The sequence below is a fragment of the Lissotriton helveticus genome, chromosome 10 (assembly GCF_964261635.1).
Source record: "Lissotriton helveticus chromosome 10, aLisHel1.1, whole genome shotgun sequence".
In the NCBI taxonomy this organism is placed as follows: domain Eukaryota; kingdom Metazoa; phylum Chordata; class Amphibia; order Caudata; family Salamandridae; genus Lissotriton; species Lissotriton helveticus.
Window position 1 is genome coordinate 1047505071 of NC_136071.1, and position 18715 is coordinate 1047523785.

Consider the following 18715-nt stretch of genomic DNA (forward strand, 5'->3'; position numbering starts at 1 on the left):
CTAAGATAGTGTCTGACAATGGTTATATTAAGATATAGAGAACAAACTAATATATACAATTGTTACTTTGTTTTCTGGAGTCTCACAAAGTCAGTATCTCCCAAATGGTTGAAGCATATCTATTGGTGAATTTTGCTCAGGCTGCATACAGCTATCCATAACTAGCATTCTTCAAAAACTCTTTGAATCAGCTTTTATATGAATTGACATGTGCAGTGTCTAGGTCTCATTAACATATTGTTCACAAGTACATTTTCACGCTGGTTGCACAACGGGTGTTTCTTACCCGATGATACATAAAGAAATATCACATGTTCTTTAATTGCTAGAATGCACACTAAACAATATCTTGTTTAGTGCACTCATGAAGCAGTGGTTAGATAGTTCAAGTGGTTCTGTTCCCAATCCACACTATAATATAAGTTATTTTAGGTAGGGTAAAGATTATTTTACTGTTTATAACATTTTACTATTTAGCAAATGCCATTTATTGTATGGTAATGAATTAACCCCTTGCATGCTGATGACGGCCCCCAGCCGTCATGCACTACGGCGCTCGTATGCTGATGACGGATGGGGGCCGTCATGAACCCGCCCACTTGCGATTTTGCCGCACAGGCACAGAATCGCGGCCGCATGCAAGGGGTTAAATGTTCTCTTCCATGGTAATCAAAACAATTTGAGTTTGACTACATTATGATTTTATCTGTGTAGTACCCTAAATATTCATTCTGTACAATCATTTACAAAGATATGCAATGTTATTTATTCAAAATATTATTAATACAGTTGCAGTTTGTAGAATTCTCTCTAAATATAACTGAATTAGATTTACTAGTAGCTTAGATTAACAATGTGTATTTGCAATTCTACATACTTCATATATATTCAAAATGTTGTGATTGATGGAATTTTACATATGGAAATAGCACCTAGAATGATGGAAATTCTGGCAATGTGCTAGTTTCAGTGACACAGTGGATTTACATTTATTGGAGCAAAAAGGGGAATAACTGAGCGAGGAGATGTCCTTGCACAAGTATTGGGAATGATGAAACTGTTGGATCTTTGTGAAATTTACAACATGTTTTCAGTGAATTTGCATCCACAAAGACTTGTAAATTTAAATCAACAAAACATTGACAGTGAGCGTGTAGCATGCAAAAGATGAATAAACAATCTCTAAACATTAAGGTGGTGTATGAGAAGGAGCTTTAACACAGTAAAACAATCCTCTCTATGAACCTAATCTGGGGGAAAAGCATAAAGCTCACTTTACACAAAGTTGCCAGCTTTTTAGTCAACTGAGTAATTTTTGTGGAAATCTCATCAGAAATTACCAATGCCCTTGGCAATTCCTCATTTCTCAGCTGAACCTCAGGGTTCCATTTGTAATTGCTAGTAACATTGCCCTTACTGAGTTACCAGTACCTCAGTATTGTTAACAATGGACGAGTGGAGCTAACAGGTAAACTCTGGGAACTTTGTAATGAGACCCTTAAAGTTGCAAGCCTAAAGTCAAGGCTCACACAGTTTTGCTCTCTTAAGATTTCCTAACCTCTTTGTAAATAGCTTCCTAGGTGCTATGTTCAGTCGAAACGTATCAAAATGTCAGGCAAAATAAACAACTATTCTGTTATGTTATAAGACTGATGGTGTAGTGTGCTCTGTAATCATCATTGTTAATATTAGAATTGTTCATAAGGCTTAAAAGTTCTGACCTGGCTAAGGATTTCAGTTACTCGTTTCACTCTCTGGATGTCAGGAAATTCGAAACTGACATCCATTCCTTTCCCTTTGATTTCATTTTCCAGGTCTTTTCTGTATTCCTTCTGCAAAAGAAATGTAAAACCAGTTCAGTATTTTTGGAACATTACTTATATCCTTCAGTATCAAAAACTGGATATTATTTGATGTCAAAAATCTTCACTAACTATATACCTCATTTAGAATATGTGATGCATTTTTCACTCTGATTAAGTCTGGTGTATCTTCCAACACTGTCAGTCCTTTTCCTTTCACCCCTTCTTCTAAATCCTTCTTGTACTCTTTCTAAAAATTAAACAAACAAAAAAACTATTAATTAGATTAAATTGAGTGTGCAAAATTGAGAAATTTTATGAATTAATGATTTCCCACATCAACCTACAAATGGCATGTTAAAGTGCTAAATTGTGCAATCTGCATAGGCCTTTTTCCATAAGAGGGTGGAGTAGATTTAGTTTTTTTAAATTATATATTTTTATAGGATTTAAAGAGCAAGTTAAATTGGGTTTGATAGGCTACCACCTTTTATGGAACTGTTGGTGGCTTAGGGAACATTGATGCATGGTAAACGTATCACCCAATTGACTTAGTCTTAGGAAATAAATATTGATTTTGTTGAGTAAGTTGTTTGTTTGGGAAGAGTGATGGCAAATTGTGATTTTGAATGTAAAACTACGAGTCTTAATTAAAATTGGGCAAATGCCGGGGAACTGCCAAAAAGTAGCAGAAAGGCCATTTTAGACTGAAATTACACCAATACACTCTTTATAAAACAGACGATTCAGTCACACCCAAACATTTTGCTTTCCTCCTTCACTTTTTCTGCCCTTGTTATTGTTACCTTTAGGACTCTGATCACTTTACCACGTCTAACCAGTGCTAAAGTTCATGTGCTCTCTCCTCTAAACATGATAATATTAGCTCATACCCAATTGGCATATTTAATTTACTTATAAGTCCCTAGTACAGTGAACTACATGTGCAATGCTCTTGTAAATGAAATGCTACTATTGGCCCTGCAGCACTGGTTGTGCCACCCAATTAAGTAGACCTTTAACTATGTCTCTGGAATGCCATTTGCAGAACTTGTGTGTGCAGTGTACACTACCATGATGACCTGGCAAAATAAACATTTTGCCAGGTCCAAACCTTTATACATCTTATTCACCTCTAATGTAGGCCCCGGACAACCGAGAGGGCATGGTGAAATGTTCTTAAAAGGCAGAATATGTACTTTTACGTTATACATGTCCTGGTAGTGAAAAACTCCCAAAGTTGTTTTTCACTACTGCAAAGCCTATCTCTCCCATGGGATAACATAGAAATTACCTTATTACATTTTATAAGCGTAATGTCCGATTGGGAAAAGATGAAATACCTAAATCTGGGGTCTCTGAAATCCTAATTTAAAATCCTAACTTATAATGAAGTTGGATTTTAAATTGTAATTTGAAAATGGCACTTTTAGTAAGTTTTAGCCATTTTGTGCCTGCTGCCTTTCCTCTGATCACATGTATGGGGTGGGTGACAGTTGGGCTTTGTCTATTCCTCCTATCAGCTACACACAATGGGAGCTTAGGTGTGACTTGATGGGCCATCCTGGCAGGCTGGGAGGGAGGAAGGAGAAGTGTTAGCCCCACTTACACCTGAATAGACGGTGTCCTGTCCCCACACAAAGAGTTGCATACCCCCCTGTAGTGAGTCTGAAACCATGGCAGGAAGGGGGGACTTCTGTGCACTTTAAAGGCTGTCTTTGAAGTTTCCCCTTTTTCACGGGCCCAACTGGGCATAAGTACTAGACTTCTGACACCACCACTTCAGTACACTTCTGGACCAGTGATGACTCTGGCAGGAAGAAGGAATGCTGTGCTGATAAAAGGACTGCCACTTTGCTGGACTGCTGTTTTGCTGTACTTCTGCTTTGCTGAGCTAACCTGCTGCCCTCCCTCCTGGGTGAGGGGACTGTACTAGCATCACTTGAACCCAGAGTGACTCCAAGGGTTAGATGACTAGCCTACTAATCCAAAGTCTCAGGGACATAAAAGACTTCGAACCAACCTGCTTCAGCACCTAGACTCTGCCATCTGTGAGACTACCCTGCCTTAGGGGGCCAGCTCAGTCCTGGACCCTTGGCAGTGGGCCTAAGGTGATTCTCTAACAAAACTGATGCATCCTCTGCTGAGCAAGGCAGCCCGAGCAGAACCGATGCATCTCTTCAGCTGAAAGACGCATCTTTCAAGCAGATAGAAAGCATTGACACTGTTGCATGAATTGGACCCATCACAAAAGACTCATATCGCTATTGCATCCCATGACTGGGACCGATGCATCACCTTTGGAACTGGCACTGTGCAACGTTTTTCCCAGCGCAAGCTCCTTGCATCTCATGACAGCGACAATGACAAATATCTGGATCTCAGCTTCACCACTCATCGCAACCGACACATCCTCTCCCCTGCACCTCGCATCCTAGCCACTGGCATTTGCATTACAAGCCCCGTTGACAAGATTCTCGATGCTGACGCATCGGGACATCGCACCACAGCGTAATTTCATTTTAGAGCCTGCACCTTGCCTCTGCTGCGCAACACATCTTTGACGCAAATCCATGCAAGTGCTCCGCAAACCAGGATTAAGGTACTCTGATTCACCAGGCCTAACTGGGTCCCTGTAGCCGACCTGAGCTCATTTGACGTTGGCCTGAACTTTTGACATTGTCCCAGTTCAGTGCGACCAGGTATCCCCGATAGTGCTTTTTGCTTCTTGGTGCAATTTTTCATTATAAACTTTCAAATTCATGGCTGGCCAAGCTGCAAAACTAACAAAGAGGAGGATATCCCCCTACCACACTTTCAATTCAGCTGGGCCTGGATGGATGGTCACTCAAATGGCTGTTCCTTATCAGCGCAAGTTATGTAGACCTAGCCCAAATATGTGGGAGATACAAATCTGCTATTAGAATGCGAGAGGTCTATCGGGGCAAGAAGCCAAACTAAGGGATCTCGGGGAACTCACTAAGTATGACATAATCTGCCTGCAGGAAACCAGGAACCCAGAGCCGGAGCTCTCCATGGATATCCAACCGTCGCTTCACCTGCCCTACCCTTCCAATGTGGTGGTCACCCTCGTGGAGGGGTCTCAATTCAAATAAAGAGTAACCTGGCAGTAAACTCCACAGTAATCTGGGCAGGCAAAGGGGATGCCCTCAGAGTAAAAACCGAACAACGTAAAAGCAAAATTGATGGTACAACCCCTCTCTTAATTATTGGAAATATCTATTTGCAGCCAACGCTGGCTCAGAAAAGTGAGACTGTGAAATCACTAATGGGACACCTTAGAAAATCTTCAAGTTGAATATCCCACAACATGGCTAATGATTAATGGGGACTGTAATGCAAACTTTCTTGGAAAAAACATCTGCGAGGAATGGAAAGAATGGGAGGATGAATACTGGGGTATTCCACAAATGACCATTCAGGATCGGAGGCAGGACATATTTGGTGCCGATTTGGTAAATGCGCTAGAGGCCATAGCGATGCACAGTAACAGCCCTGGAATACATCTGGTCCTCAATAAAATAAAAGGCAACCATGGAGTATCACATGTAAGATTAACATAGAGGTAGTAAGCCGATGTTAGACCTGGCATCCTTGGTGTGGTTTCCCCTGTTTTCTGCCTCTACCTCCTTTATTTTTAATGTTATGCTCATATGCTGGTTTATGTACTCTTGGCACTTTACTACTGCTGATCAGTGCTAAAGTTCAAGTGCTACCTGTATAAATTGGGTGTTCATGATTGGCATATATGATTTACTGGTAAGAACCTAATAAAGTGCACTATGTGTGACCAGGGCCTGTAAATCAAATGCTGCTAGTGGGCTTGCAGCACTGGTTGTGCCACCCACATGAGTAGCCTTGTAAACTTGTTGCAGGCCTGCCATCGTGGTGTCTTTGAGTGCGATGTCAAACTGTCATGTTGACCTGGCAAGTGCACCCACTTGCCAGGTCCTAACCTTACCTTTTTCTACATGTAAGGCACCCCTAGGATTGGTACAAGGTACCCCCATGGGCAGGGTGCATTGTATCTGAAAGGTAGGACATGCAATGATGTGTTCTACCTGTCCTGATAGTGAAATACTGCCAATTTTGTTTTTCACTATTGTAAGGACAAGCTCTCACATAGGCTAAAATTGTAGCTACCTTGTAACATTTACAAGTGTAACTATCAGTTGGGAACAACTAGAGATTAGGAGTTTTGTCTCTCTGAGCTCCGAATTTAAGAACGCATCTTTTAACAAAGATGGTTTTTAAATTGTGTGTTTGAAAAATAACACTTTTAGAAAGTGGGCATTTTCTTCTTTAACCCTCCTGTGCCTCTGCCCGCCAGTGGAATCAACATCTGGTTTAGACTGACAGAGGCCTGTTTGTGCATTCACTCTAAACAGTCACACAAAGAGTTGAGCTGTGCCCTGTATACCCTGACAGCCCATCACAAGGCTCATGGGCCTTCCTGAGCTTCAGTCGTGGGAGGAGTTGTCATAAACACCTGAATAGGGATGTTCCTGGCCTCTCACAATGCTGTCTCCAACCCCCTTGAGTATGTCTAGCGCTAAGACTAGACTGGACAAGAATGTGTGCCCTACAAAGACAATTCTTTGAAGAATGCCTACTTCAAAGGCAAAACTGGGTATACGGATGGGACCTAAAACCCAGACTTTTAGAACACCGAGAGACATCATTAAACAGCTAAATTAGGCTACTCAATTCAGTAAAGTAACAACATTATTATTATAATGAGACCCTTTCACTTCTGAGCACTACTCCAGTCTCTTAGCACCCTTCTGGGGGATGAGGAGGTGCGCACAGCCCACCAGGTACATGATTCCACTTACGTCAAACCTTAGAGCATTTCCTGGGGCAGCCTCCATTAGAGTAAACTGTCTTCTCTGTCACCATACAGGCGTCCATGTCTTTTTCCCAGTCTTTGAATCTCGGGGGCAGTGCTGTTTCCTAATTGAGAGCTATGTTTCTTTTGGCAACAATCAAACCCAAAGTCATCCATATTTTCCCCATTGTTATGATGGATACTCCTTCCCAGACATTCAGAATGCACCATTTTGGTGTTGAGGTTGTCAACACCTCCCATTAATTTTTGCTATCACTTCCTTCCAGTAGGGTTGTATGGCAGGCATTCCCAAATAATATGAAAGAAGGTGCCCTTTTGATTGCACCCACAGCGACAGTTCTCAGTTTGCATCATACTCATTTTCAAGAGTGTTGTGCAGGCGTAGTAAACCCTGTGTGGTGTCTTACGTTGGATCAATCTAAATCCTTCCTTGACGGCTACCTCTCTAGGTAAAGCTAGTGCTTCTGACAACTCATCATCTTCTAGTCCATCAAAGTCTAGCGCCCACTTTTTCTGTAATTGTAAGAGTGCATCTTGTAGATTATTTGTTAGTGTTATAGTCTTCAAGTGGGGAGTACTCTGGAAGATTGACACCCGTGGGGATTGCTGATTCCAGTGCATGACTGATTTGTAGTTATCTGAAGAGTTCTGAGTCTGCCAAGTCATATTCCCTCTAGAGGTCTGTAAGGGAGAGAATTACGCCCTGAACCAACAGATCTTTACTTTTTGATAGGCCTATGAGCTCCCATTTGTCAAATTCCTGGTATCCTCCCAGTGTCCCTAGGGCATTCGAGTCCCATAAGAGGGTAGATTGTGTTCGTTTGTTGTCCCAGCCTAACGCCCTATATGTTGCCTGCCAGATTTTGATCATACAGTTTGTGGGATTTTATTACTACTCATGCGGGGCAACACATAAAGGGATCTAGGTATCCGCAGGACACATCTTCCAATGGACCATCCGGATTAAGGGTTTGTTGTCAGGTAAGTATATTTACTGGTTGATAGTGGTCATGTTGCGCAGCCCAGTAATACCTCTGTAGGTTCGGAAAGGAGATCCCTCCATCATACCATCCCCAGGTTATCTTTTTGAGCGTGATCCGTGTGGCTCCTCCGTCCCACAAAAGAGTTGACAGCTCAGAATTAATTGCCTTAAAGTATTTCAGGGGACTGGAAATGGTGCGTTATGAAGGGCATAAAGGAAAAAAGGGATGACCTCCCAAGTATTGAGAGTGTGAGTGACGTCCAGTGTTGGGCATCTGCCTTCAACCATTCGAGTGGCGCGACAAGGATTTTGACATATGATAGGGCGGGATTGGTAGTGGTAAAGATTCCCAAGTATGTGAAGTTCCCTATGGTTATTCGGATTGCACATCCTCTGGAAGTGTGGGTGAGTTTCCGCTTCATATGAGTAGTGATTTTCCCCAATTAATCATGTATCTTGATACTCTGCCAAAGTTTACAATTATATTACAGACTCTGGCTAGTGAACGTCCATATCCATGCAGCGAGCGGCTCCAACACCATGGCAAAATGGGGGGCGGAGAGAGTGGGCAGCCTGGACGGGAGCCACGCCACAATGAAAAACTTTTGGAGGTTTCTCTGTTCACCACCACCTGCGCAGTGTCTCAGAGTATAGGAGGCGTACCCAGTCAAGGAACCTCGGACCAAACCCCTGTTTTGCCAATACTTAAAAAATAAATTACCCTTCCATGGTATCAAATGCCATTCTGGCATCTAGGAACAAGATCACAGCATTTTCTTGTTTAAATCGTCCTTTGCTGAGCAGTCTGTGGAGCCTCCTGAGATTGAGTGTGGTGCTTCTACCCAGCATTAACCCCGACTGGTCTGGGTGAACTAATCCAGTGATTACCTTGAAGAGATGAGAGGCTAGAATTTTTGCCCAAACTTTGGTTTCAACGTTTAGAAGAGATATGGGTCTATATGAGGCGCACTCTTTTGGGGGTTTCCTGGCTTTATGGATGAGTATTATTGTGGCAGTCCGTTGATCACTCAGGAGAATACCCCACTCCCTACTTTTCCTCCCACAACCCCAGCAAGTATGGAGCTATTTTTGTGGCATTTTTCTTTTTTCTTACAGTTTTAATAGCGCGAACTTGACCCGAATCGGGTATCAGAGCACCAGTTGCATTACATGAGAACATATTCATTTTTGTTAGGCACGGAGAGATTAAGTAATTTGCCCAGAATCACAGGATTTTCACCGTCATTGCCGAGACTTGAACTCAGTTCCCCAGATTCAAGGTCGACCACCTTAGCAGTTAGGCCATCTCCTCTCCCCATTTGTATAATTTTACTGGCAAACCGTTGGGTTTTAGTAACTTGCCTGTTTTTAATTCCTCTATTGCCTTTGCTATTTCCTCCCGGGATATGTCCTCCTCAAAGGGGCCGTTATCCGCAGATGTAAGAGGCGGGAGTGGAATGTCTTTCAAGAACTCAAGAAAATCTGCAGGGTTTACATCCCCGGATGGAGAGTAAAACTGTTTGTAGTATGTGGCACACTCTTCCACTATTTCTACTCTATTATGTCTTTACCCTCCGTAGATTGCAGTCTTTGAACACAGTTTTCGCTTGTAAACACCTATCTAACCAGGCAGGGAGGTTTCCAGCCTGGTCACTGTATTTGTAGACATGATGGAGAGTTTACTATGGCTTCCGCCCATGTAAGCTCCCGATATTCCATCTGTTTAAGGGACAGCTTACGGGAAGTGTCGGTGGTGTCCGAGTTTATAAGTTGGACCTCAAGTAAGCTTGTGTCCTTTTCGATAGCTTCTAATTGTTCTCTTTTTTCTTAGACCTTAAGAAATACCCTGACCCCCTAAGGACCGGTTTGTATAGATAGATTATTCTAGAAAGGGAGCCGCGTGCTCTCGATGGAAAGTGTGCTGACGATCAACTTGGTGAAGGGCACGCCAGATGTCAATTAGGCCCATGGCATTAAGAAGCCCTCCTAAATGAGGGGGCATATACCGTCTTGGCCCATGCGGTGTACACCTCCGGCTCTACATGAGTGGCAATTTTGATTGAGAAGTCACCCCCTTCTGTGTGGCACGCACATGGATACACACACAGGGCACATCCGTTGGGGTGACAGGGACATGGGGCAGAACTTTCATTATCCTTTCAGTTTATGCCCTGCCAAAACTACAATCTACGTCGCTCAACAACATGACAGAAATCGTATTAGAGGTGCCGCACTCAATACATATTATCGGGGGGGATTTTAATTACATGACGCATAGACCCACTGACCACAAAGGGGTTCATACGCAAACACACCCCACTACACAATTAGCACGTCTCGGTGAGACATTGTGTCTTGTAGATGTTTGGAGGCACTTACATCCGGGGAGACAGAGCTACTCCTACTACTCGGGTGTGCCTAGGGTTTACTCTAGGTTGGATTATGTGTTCCTGCTGAAGGGTGACATGCAGACTATACATGAGGCAGAAAACATGGCGCGGGGGTAATCGGACCACTCCCCCCTGTATTTACGGGTGAGCCATCGGACTCGGACGGGACACAGGTGCTGAAGACTGTCTGCATGGGACTTACAGAATCAGACAATGCTGAAGGGTATTAGAGCGGACACAAAAATCTTCTTTGACGAAAATAAAGGCTCCATGCCATCAGGAGTAGTACTCTGGGAAGCTTATAAAACTGTTCAGCGGGACAGGGCACAAAACAGAGTAGCGTGGGATAAGAGGAAAGATCAGGAAGAATTAACTACTTTAGAAACCCGAATCCTCACCCTTGAGAGGCCCAATACCAAAAAGGCGGACCACCAGGTCTTACAGCAACTGACAGACACACAGCATCAGTACAAGGCCCTGGCTACCCAGGAGGCCGAGGCACAGGCCCAGGCAACCCTACACAAGCTCTATGATGTAGGGGACAAATTGGGAAAACTCCTGGCATAGCTTAGCAGAAAGGAGGCAGAGGCCGGATGAGTAATGAAAATTATGGATCCGCAAGGGATGCCAAAGACAACAGAAGACCGGATAGTGCTGACTTTCGCGTCTTACTATGCAACCTTCTATGACACTCGGCCCCAGTGCCCGACCTCTGCCATTGAAGACTATCTGGCGGAGATACATACCCCTCTATTAGATGACACCGACAGGAAAGGGTTAGATGTGGACATTACGATTGAAGAACTCAAAATGGCCATAACCCAACTACGCCCCGGTAAAACTTCCGACAGACCTCTGTAAAAGGTGTTCGGATCTCTTAGTCCCCACCTCTTGGGTCTCTTTCAGGATGCATGCCAAGAGGGAGTTTTCCTTTCAGATTTACTCATGGCTATAATCATCCCTATCCATAAACAAAAAAGGACCAAAGCCAGTGCGAATCCTATAGCCCGATATCCCTACTTAATACAGAAGTGAAGATCCTGGAGATGATCCTCGCTGTGAGGCTTCGTCACGTAATAAGGACCCTAGTCCACCAGGATCAAGAAGGATTCTTGCCCGGCAGAGCGACGAGACTGAACCTGCGCAGGGCCCACAATTAGGTAATGGGACCAAGGATCGTGATGCCCCGCACCTTCTCCTGTCACTAGATGCGGAAAAGGCGTTCGACGCAGTACACTGGCCCTTCCTCAAGGCCACCTTGCTCAAATTCGGTATAGGCCCCAATTTCCGGAAATGGGTGGGTGTAATATCCTTCTTACACATTTCTGTATGATAACTTAGTCTTTGAGGTTACTTTCTAGCTCTGTGTATACTCTCTGATTAGAATTTTAACATGTCATAGTATGCTAGAAGATAGGAGGACTTGGAGCAGTTAAGTGTGCCTGTACCTAGCTGGTGGATGAGATCTTTCTGGAAGAATAAACATCTTTAAATACTTCTGTGACTCCTGCATCTTCATGTATAGAAATACTACAGTGGGACTTCTGTATAAAGACCCCGGGGCGTGGGTTAGGGTGAACAGCACAACTCAGACGACTTTCCCATTCGACGAGGTACTAGGCAGGGCTGTCAACTATCGCCATTACTTTTTGCCCTCACTGTAGAAACACTGGCTTGTGCTGTCCGGCAGCACCCTGAGGTGCACGGATTTCGCATCTATCCAGTGGATACCCCGAAAGAAAAGATTTCCCTGTATGCAGAAGACATACTTCTATATATCACGCACCCGACTACTACGATTCCCACCCTGTTTCACGCTATAAATAAGTATAGACATCCCTCGGGGAATACAATCAATTGGCACAAATCAGTAATATATAGCCCTGGTACTTTGCCTACGTGGCCTACAGTCCCCAGGTACCTCCAGATAGCCCATGACCGGTTTCCCTACTTGAGAATTTACCTTACCACTGATAGGGACCTTTGCTATCAGAAAAACATTAAGCGAGTACTCACAAACTTCGCAGAAGATGCACAGCGGTGGAGAGCGCTCCCACTCACTATATTAGGCTGGGCTGCTATGTTCAAAATGATCACCTTGCCCCGCCATGATATGCACTGCAGAACATTACTTTCCATTCCCACGAGCAACCTTCCCGGATATTGATGCTGAGCTACGCTCACTCCTGTGGCTGGGGAAACAACCTAGAATTTCACTTGGTACCCTACAACAAAATCAGTATAATGGGGGAATATCGCTCCCTGACATAGAGGCCTACTACTGGGCGGAACAACTAGCACCAGTGAATGAGTGGCTACATGCATAGGGAGATCATCCCACCTACAGGCTGGACAGGGACACAATGGCCAGACGCACCTGCCTACACTACCTTTATGGTGGCAGATGTAAAGGAAGACTCCTTCCGGCCACCCAAGCCACAATAGAGGCATGGGGGAGGGCAACAAAGTAAATGGGGTGGGACCAGAAACTCACTAAACAAACACCTCTCTGGCATTGCTCTTGGCTAAAAGAAATACGGAAGCTACGAGGCTTTGGAGGGTGGGACATTATGGTAAAGGGTAAACTTAAGAGTTTCGATACCCTTCAACGAGACTTGGCACTACAGACTTCCCAGTTTCTAAGGTATGCTCAAATCAGGCACGCATGACAAGCAGAGAAGATAGTTGATTCCCCAAAGCCAGATTATGGCCCTCTGGAAGAGAGACTGCTCCAGGAGCACATTCCTATGAATGCAGTGTCACTAACATACCAGACCCTCAATAATAATGTCCCAGAAATATTGGGCAAGCTATGATCTACCTGTGAGGGGAACCTGGGCACACTCGAAACCATAGACTGGGAGGCAGCCTTGATGCACCCTCGGGAGGTGGTGATCAAATCACGCTTTCGCCTCATTCAGTTCAAAATTCTCCATATAGCTTACTACGACCGAGCCAGACTATATAAAATAGGATGAGCCAGCACCCCTACCTGTCAGAGATGTGGACATGATGAGGGAAACCTTTATCACAACATTTGGGACTGCAATATAATACAGGTCTATTGGGGGAAGATATTGCAGGAACTGAGGAAAGTATTGGGGTTGCTATACCCTCGGACCCTAAATTTATACTGTTGGGAATCCCAGGCGACGTAGACCTGAGCAGACCGCAAATCATTTTTACAGCATTGGCACTGGTGGTGGCAAAGAGAGAAGTGGCAAGAATGTGGGGGGCCATCACTGCACCACTACTACGAGAATGGAAGGCCGGGATGGACATGTATATGGCAGCAGACAGGGTCACCTATAAGGCGAAGGGATGCCCAAAGAAATTCCACAGGATATTGGATAAATGGAGGAAGTACTATGGCTTTGATATCGCAGTGGGTGATGACTAGTCGGGTTCTAGATGGTTGATCCTCTCGGGCTAACATGACCAGCAGTAGGCCTTAGCGCCTAAAGGACAGGGAGACCCTATGACACTCCGATACAACAATATAGGATTCGCATTACTATCTTTTAAAATAGCCCGCCTCAGCTGTAAACGTGTACTATCTGATGTATGGATTATTAATGTACAATGCTTCATGACTCTACTTGATTTTGTTATGGTTTATTTTCTTGTGTTCTTTAACAAAAACATAATACAAATATAAACATTTAAAAAAAAACTCTTAACCTAAATCATCACCCCAAACACTGTTGTGCAGCCCAGCAGTCCATGGTGTTGTCGAGGGCTAGGTTTAGGTCGTCCCCGTGCAGAGCACACCCTCTAGGAGGGCCAGTAATTTGTCCCTATGCTCAGCCAAAGTGGTGTCTTGGCGTTTTGGTGGGCAATATACAACGACAAGGTTAATGGTATTCCCTCCCACGTGCCTGCAACTATCACACAGCATCCTCGTTTGTCAACATGGGTGAAGGGAATTTAAAATACCAGCATCTTATTCATCAATATTACCACACCTCTGGAACCTGATGTGTAGCTGCCATGAGCCAGCATTTTGTATCCCTATCTGTCTAATGCTTTACTCTTGTTATCAGTCATGTGTCTCTGGAGGAAAACAATGTTAGGCGAGTGCCGTTTTATATATTGGAGTACTATTCCGTGCTTTATTTTGTCACGCAGTCCATTGACTTTCCTTGACAATATTCGTAATTTTGCTTTATCTAATATGTCCGGCATGGGTATTTCATATTGTTGTCTGGCCAGGTGATAGTATCTGCCCCTACTGGTTATATGGCTGTGTAACTTGTGTGGTTTGGCTCCCGACCTAGTCTGTGCAACATAATACAAACAATTCCAATAACAAGTTCCCAACATTGTCCCTCTCCCTTGCATCCCTGCAAAGCAGGCGCTAAACTGCCCACCACCCCAACCATGCAGAGCGCCTTTCGCCACTCAAAATCTAACCAAGTAACTTTGTAGAGGGTAAACAGACGTCTCTGCCCCGTCCAACCAAAACAGCTTTATTAGGTTGTTACCAGCGTGATACAGAATATTACAAGAACCCCCAGGCTGTGTGCAGGTATTTTCCGGGTGGGGAGAGCCGCCCTGGCTACCCCCCCATTTGATCCAAGCTGTACACCCTTCTTGTCATCTCTTCAGTGCGATCTGTTGCGCTGATGCAGTGCAAGAGCTCCAGGAACTCTTCTCCACCCCTCTAACCATTCCCAGGCCTCTTCTGGTGAGATGAAAAACTATGTTTTATCTTCAGATACTACTCTCAGATGGGCCGTGGAAAAGCATGGAGTACTTGATACCTTTTTTCCACAAAACTTCAGAAAGGAAAGTCTCATCTTTTGGACATTGAGGGTAAAATCGGGAAAGAGTGTAATGATGGCTGTTGGAAATGATCCTTTTTGCAGGGTTATCCCCAAACTTTTTGCTTCTTCCTCCCTTGTTTTTCCTGACCGTCCTGACTTCTCTGAAGCGGTCGCTCCTTACGCTGCTCCCTGCCCTGGTATCGTAGCACTTATTGCCAGACTGCCAGACTGATCATTGCATTTGAGTCCAAGTGCGCACTGCTTGCTGCATTTAATTGTGCCTGACTGTATTAATTGTGCCTGATTGTATCGTTTCATAGCGCTTAACTGCTGGACTGTTGCTCTTTTGTTAATCATCTGTGCGCTGCTCGCTTTGCCCAATTTAATTTTGTGTGCCTGATTGTGCCGGTGCCAATGCCCGTTTAAATCGCGATTCCCAGGTTGGGCCCCAATCTCGTCCTGTTTCACTTTTGGCTTGCTGCCATTTTGTTGTTTGTTTGTTGTGCCTCCCAGCCCGGCTCCCCACCCCGCTCCCGCCTCCCAGCTGCTCCTCCCTCGCTCCGCCCCCCTCAACTATCCTCTTATGTATGATGCACTCGCGCGCAGGGGTCACACGCAGCGGACGCGCCCCATGCTCGCCGAAGGTGCGCCAAAGGTAAGCCCGTCTACGCCCGTCCGCGCCTGGACGGCGCCCAGCGCCAGACCCCCTGCCCCCCGCAAACTCCTCTCCACCCGCATAACGTACGACTCCGCTACCCTCTCAGCACTGAATTCCGGCCGTCTCCCACACTGCTACCAAGCCGCCCCAGGACACACCCATGGAACATTCACCTGCCACTCCTGCAAGTTCGACTGCATCAGGACCCACACCAAATGCACAGAATACAAACAGAACTCCGACGTTAACCACCTGAAGTGCATCCTACTCAACACCCGCTCGATCCACAGACACTCCATTGAACTTTGGAACCTACTCGACACCACATCATCGGACGTCGCCTTTCTTACAGAAACCTGGATGAACGCCTCATCAGCGCCCGACATCGCCATAGCCATCCCGGACGGCTACAAAATCATTTGAAAGGACCGCATCAACCAAACAGGAGGAGGCATCGCCATCGTCCATAAGAACACCATCCGCATCACAACCAGTTCTGACGATAACCTCGCTACCACCGAACACCTTCACTTCCAGATCCTCACCGACCCCAAGACCACACTCAGAGGCACCCTCATCTACAGGCCACCAGGACCCCGCACACAATTCAGCGAAGACATCACTGACTTCATCAGCCCACACGCCCTCCCCTCCGAGGACTACATTCTACTGGGAGACCTCAACTTCCACCTGGAAAAGAAAAACGCTTAGCAACACCACCACCCTTCTGGCCAACCTGGCCAACCTCGGACTCGAACAACTTGTTGATACCCCCACCCACTATGCCGGACACACGCTCGACCCAATCTTCACCTCCAGCAAACACATCTCCTTCAACCACACCACAGCTCTCCATTGGACGGACCACAGCTGCGTTCACTTCAACTACATAGAGACCACGACCCACAACCTCCCACAACCAATTCCCCGAAGAAACTGGAACAAAATTACCACCGACCAGCTCTTCACATCGCTTCACCAAAACCCTCCTGCCAAATCATCGGACCCAAACCAAGCAGCCACCAATCTCACACAATGGATCACCCACAGCGCCGACGAACTAGCACCCTTGAAAAACCATCAAATCAAGCAAGGTAGCAAAAAATCCCCCTGGTTCAACGATGACCTTAAGAAGTTCTGTCGCACCCTTGAGAAAGCCTGGAGAAAAAACCCTACCACTGACAACCTGACCACCTTCAAGAACGCCACCCGCAAACACCACCAACTGATCCGATCCACCAAGAAATCAGCATTCAAGGATCGACTTGACAACAACGCCCACAACAGCAAAGAACTATTCAACATCGTCAAAGAATTTACCAACCCCACCGCCGGCATCAACGACATCACTCCCTCCCAAGACCTCTGCGACTCCCTAGCCTCATTCTTCCACAACAAAATCGCAGACATACATAACAGCTTTGAAAACCAGTCTGGAGACCAATCCACTCCACCCACCTCCAAACCAAAAACCCCCTCTAACAACCTTTGCGCCTGGAACCCAATCACCACTGAAGACACCATCCGCCTGATGAACTCCATCCACTCAGGATCGCCAACCGACCCATGTCCCCACCACATTTTCAACAAAGTAGACTCCATTATCGCACCCCATCTCCGAGCAGTCATCAACTGCTCCCTCAACTCCGCTACCTTCCCGGAAAGCTGGAAACATGCCAAACTCAGCGCTCTTCTGAAGAAACCCACAGCAGACCCCACTGAACTTAAGAACTACCGCCCCATATCGCTCCTCCCATTCCCTGCCAAAGTCATTGAGAAAGCCGTCAACAGTCAGCTCGCCGCCTTCCTCGAATCCAACAAATCCCTCGACCCCTCACAGTCCGGCTTCCGAGCCAAACACAGCACCGAAACCGCCCTCATCGCAGCAACAGACGACATTCGAACATTACTGGACAACGGAGAAACAGTTGCCCTCATACTACTTGACCTCTCCGCAGCCTTCGACACAGTCTGTCATAGCACCCTCATACAACGCCTCAGCAACGTCAGAATACAAGGAAAAGCATTGGACTGGATCATCTCATTCCTCGCCGGAAGTACCCAGAGAGTCCGCCTCCCCCCTTTTAGATCAGAGGCCACCGAAGTCATCTGCGGCGTACAAGGATCATCACTCAGTCCCACCCTCTTCAACATATACATGAGTCCCCTCGCATCCATCGCGCAAGAACCTCAACATCATCTCCTATGCATACGACACCCAGCTGATCCTCTCCCTCACCAAAGACCCAAACACCGCCAAAACCAACTTACACGAAGGAATGAAAGATGTAGCCGAGTGGATAAAGAACAGCCGCCTAAAACTGAACTCGGATAAAACGGAAGTCCTCATCTTAGGCTCATCCCCCTCTGCTTGGGACGACTCATGGTGGCCACCGGCCCTGGGAACCGCACCCATACCAACGGACCACGCACGTAACCTAGGCTTCATCCTGGACTGCTCCCTCTCGATGACCAGACAAGTCAACGCCGTCTCATCATCATGCTTCAACATCCTACGCATGCTCAAAAAAATCTTCCATTGGATCCCCACCGAAACAAGAAAAACGGTCACCCACGCACTGGTCACAAGCAGACTGGATTACGGAAACACCCTTTATGCCAGAACCACAGCCAAACTACAGAAAAAACTCCAACGCATCCAAAACGCCTCAGCCAGGCTCATACTAGACATCCCCCGCCAAGCCCACATTTCCGGTCACCTGAAAGACCTCCACTGGCTCCCCGTCAACAAGAGAATAACGTTCCGTCTCCTCACCCACGCACACAAAGCCCTCTATGACCTAGGACCCGAATGCCTCAACACGCGCCTGTCCTTCTGCACCCCCACCCGCCAACTACGATCGTCCAACCAAGCCCTCGCCGCAATTCCGCGCATCCAAAGATCCACCATGGGGGGAAGATCCTTCTCCTACTTAGCGGCGAAAACGTGGAATTCTCTCCCCACCCACCTCCGCCTCACACAAAACCACCTCTCCCTCAGAAAGCAACTAAAAACTTGGATATTCGATAAGTAAAGTACCCCCCTCCCCCCCTCCCTCAAGCGCCTTGAGACCCTCTGGGTGAGTAGTGCGCTATACAAATTTTGAACTTGAACTTGAACTTGACCTGTGGTTGTTGGCAATAGGACTCTGGGCACTTTAGCAATGCTGATCAGTGCTAAAGTGCATATGCTCTCCGTATAAATTGTTACTGTGATTGGTTAACCATGATTGGCATATTTGTGTTA

At 45.9% G+C, this 18715-nt stretch overlaps 1 protein-coding gene across 12 annotated transcripts in view; it reads right to left on the reverse strand.

The window, feature by feature from the left end:
• NEBL (nebulette) overlaps nucleotides 1-18715 on the reverse strand; it is an 874906-nt gene that overhangs the window by 193299 nt on the left and 662892 nt on the right. For 8 of the 12 annotated variants that reach the window (XM_078663756.1, XM_078663751.1, XM_078663750.1 and 5 more), the window contains 2 exons: nucleotides 1942-2052; nucleotides 1722-1832 (listed from right to left, as the gene is read on the reverse strand). The exons of 2 other annotated variants lie outside the window; for them this stretch is intronic. In XM_078663756.1, the coding sequence (XP_078519882.1) occupies nucleotides 1722-1832; nucleotides 1942-2052 (222 nt within the window). The remainder of the gene's footprint in view (nucleotides 1-1721; nucleotides 1833-1941; nucleotides 2053-18715) is intronic. 2 more of the 12 variants (XM_078663754.1, XM_078663752.1) reach the window with 1 other exon arrangement.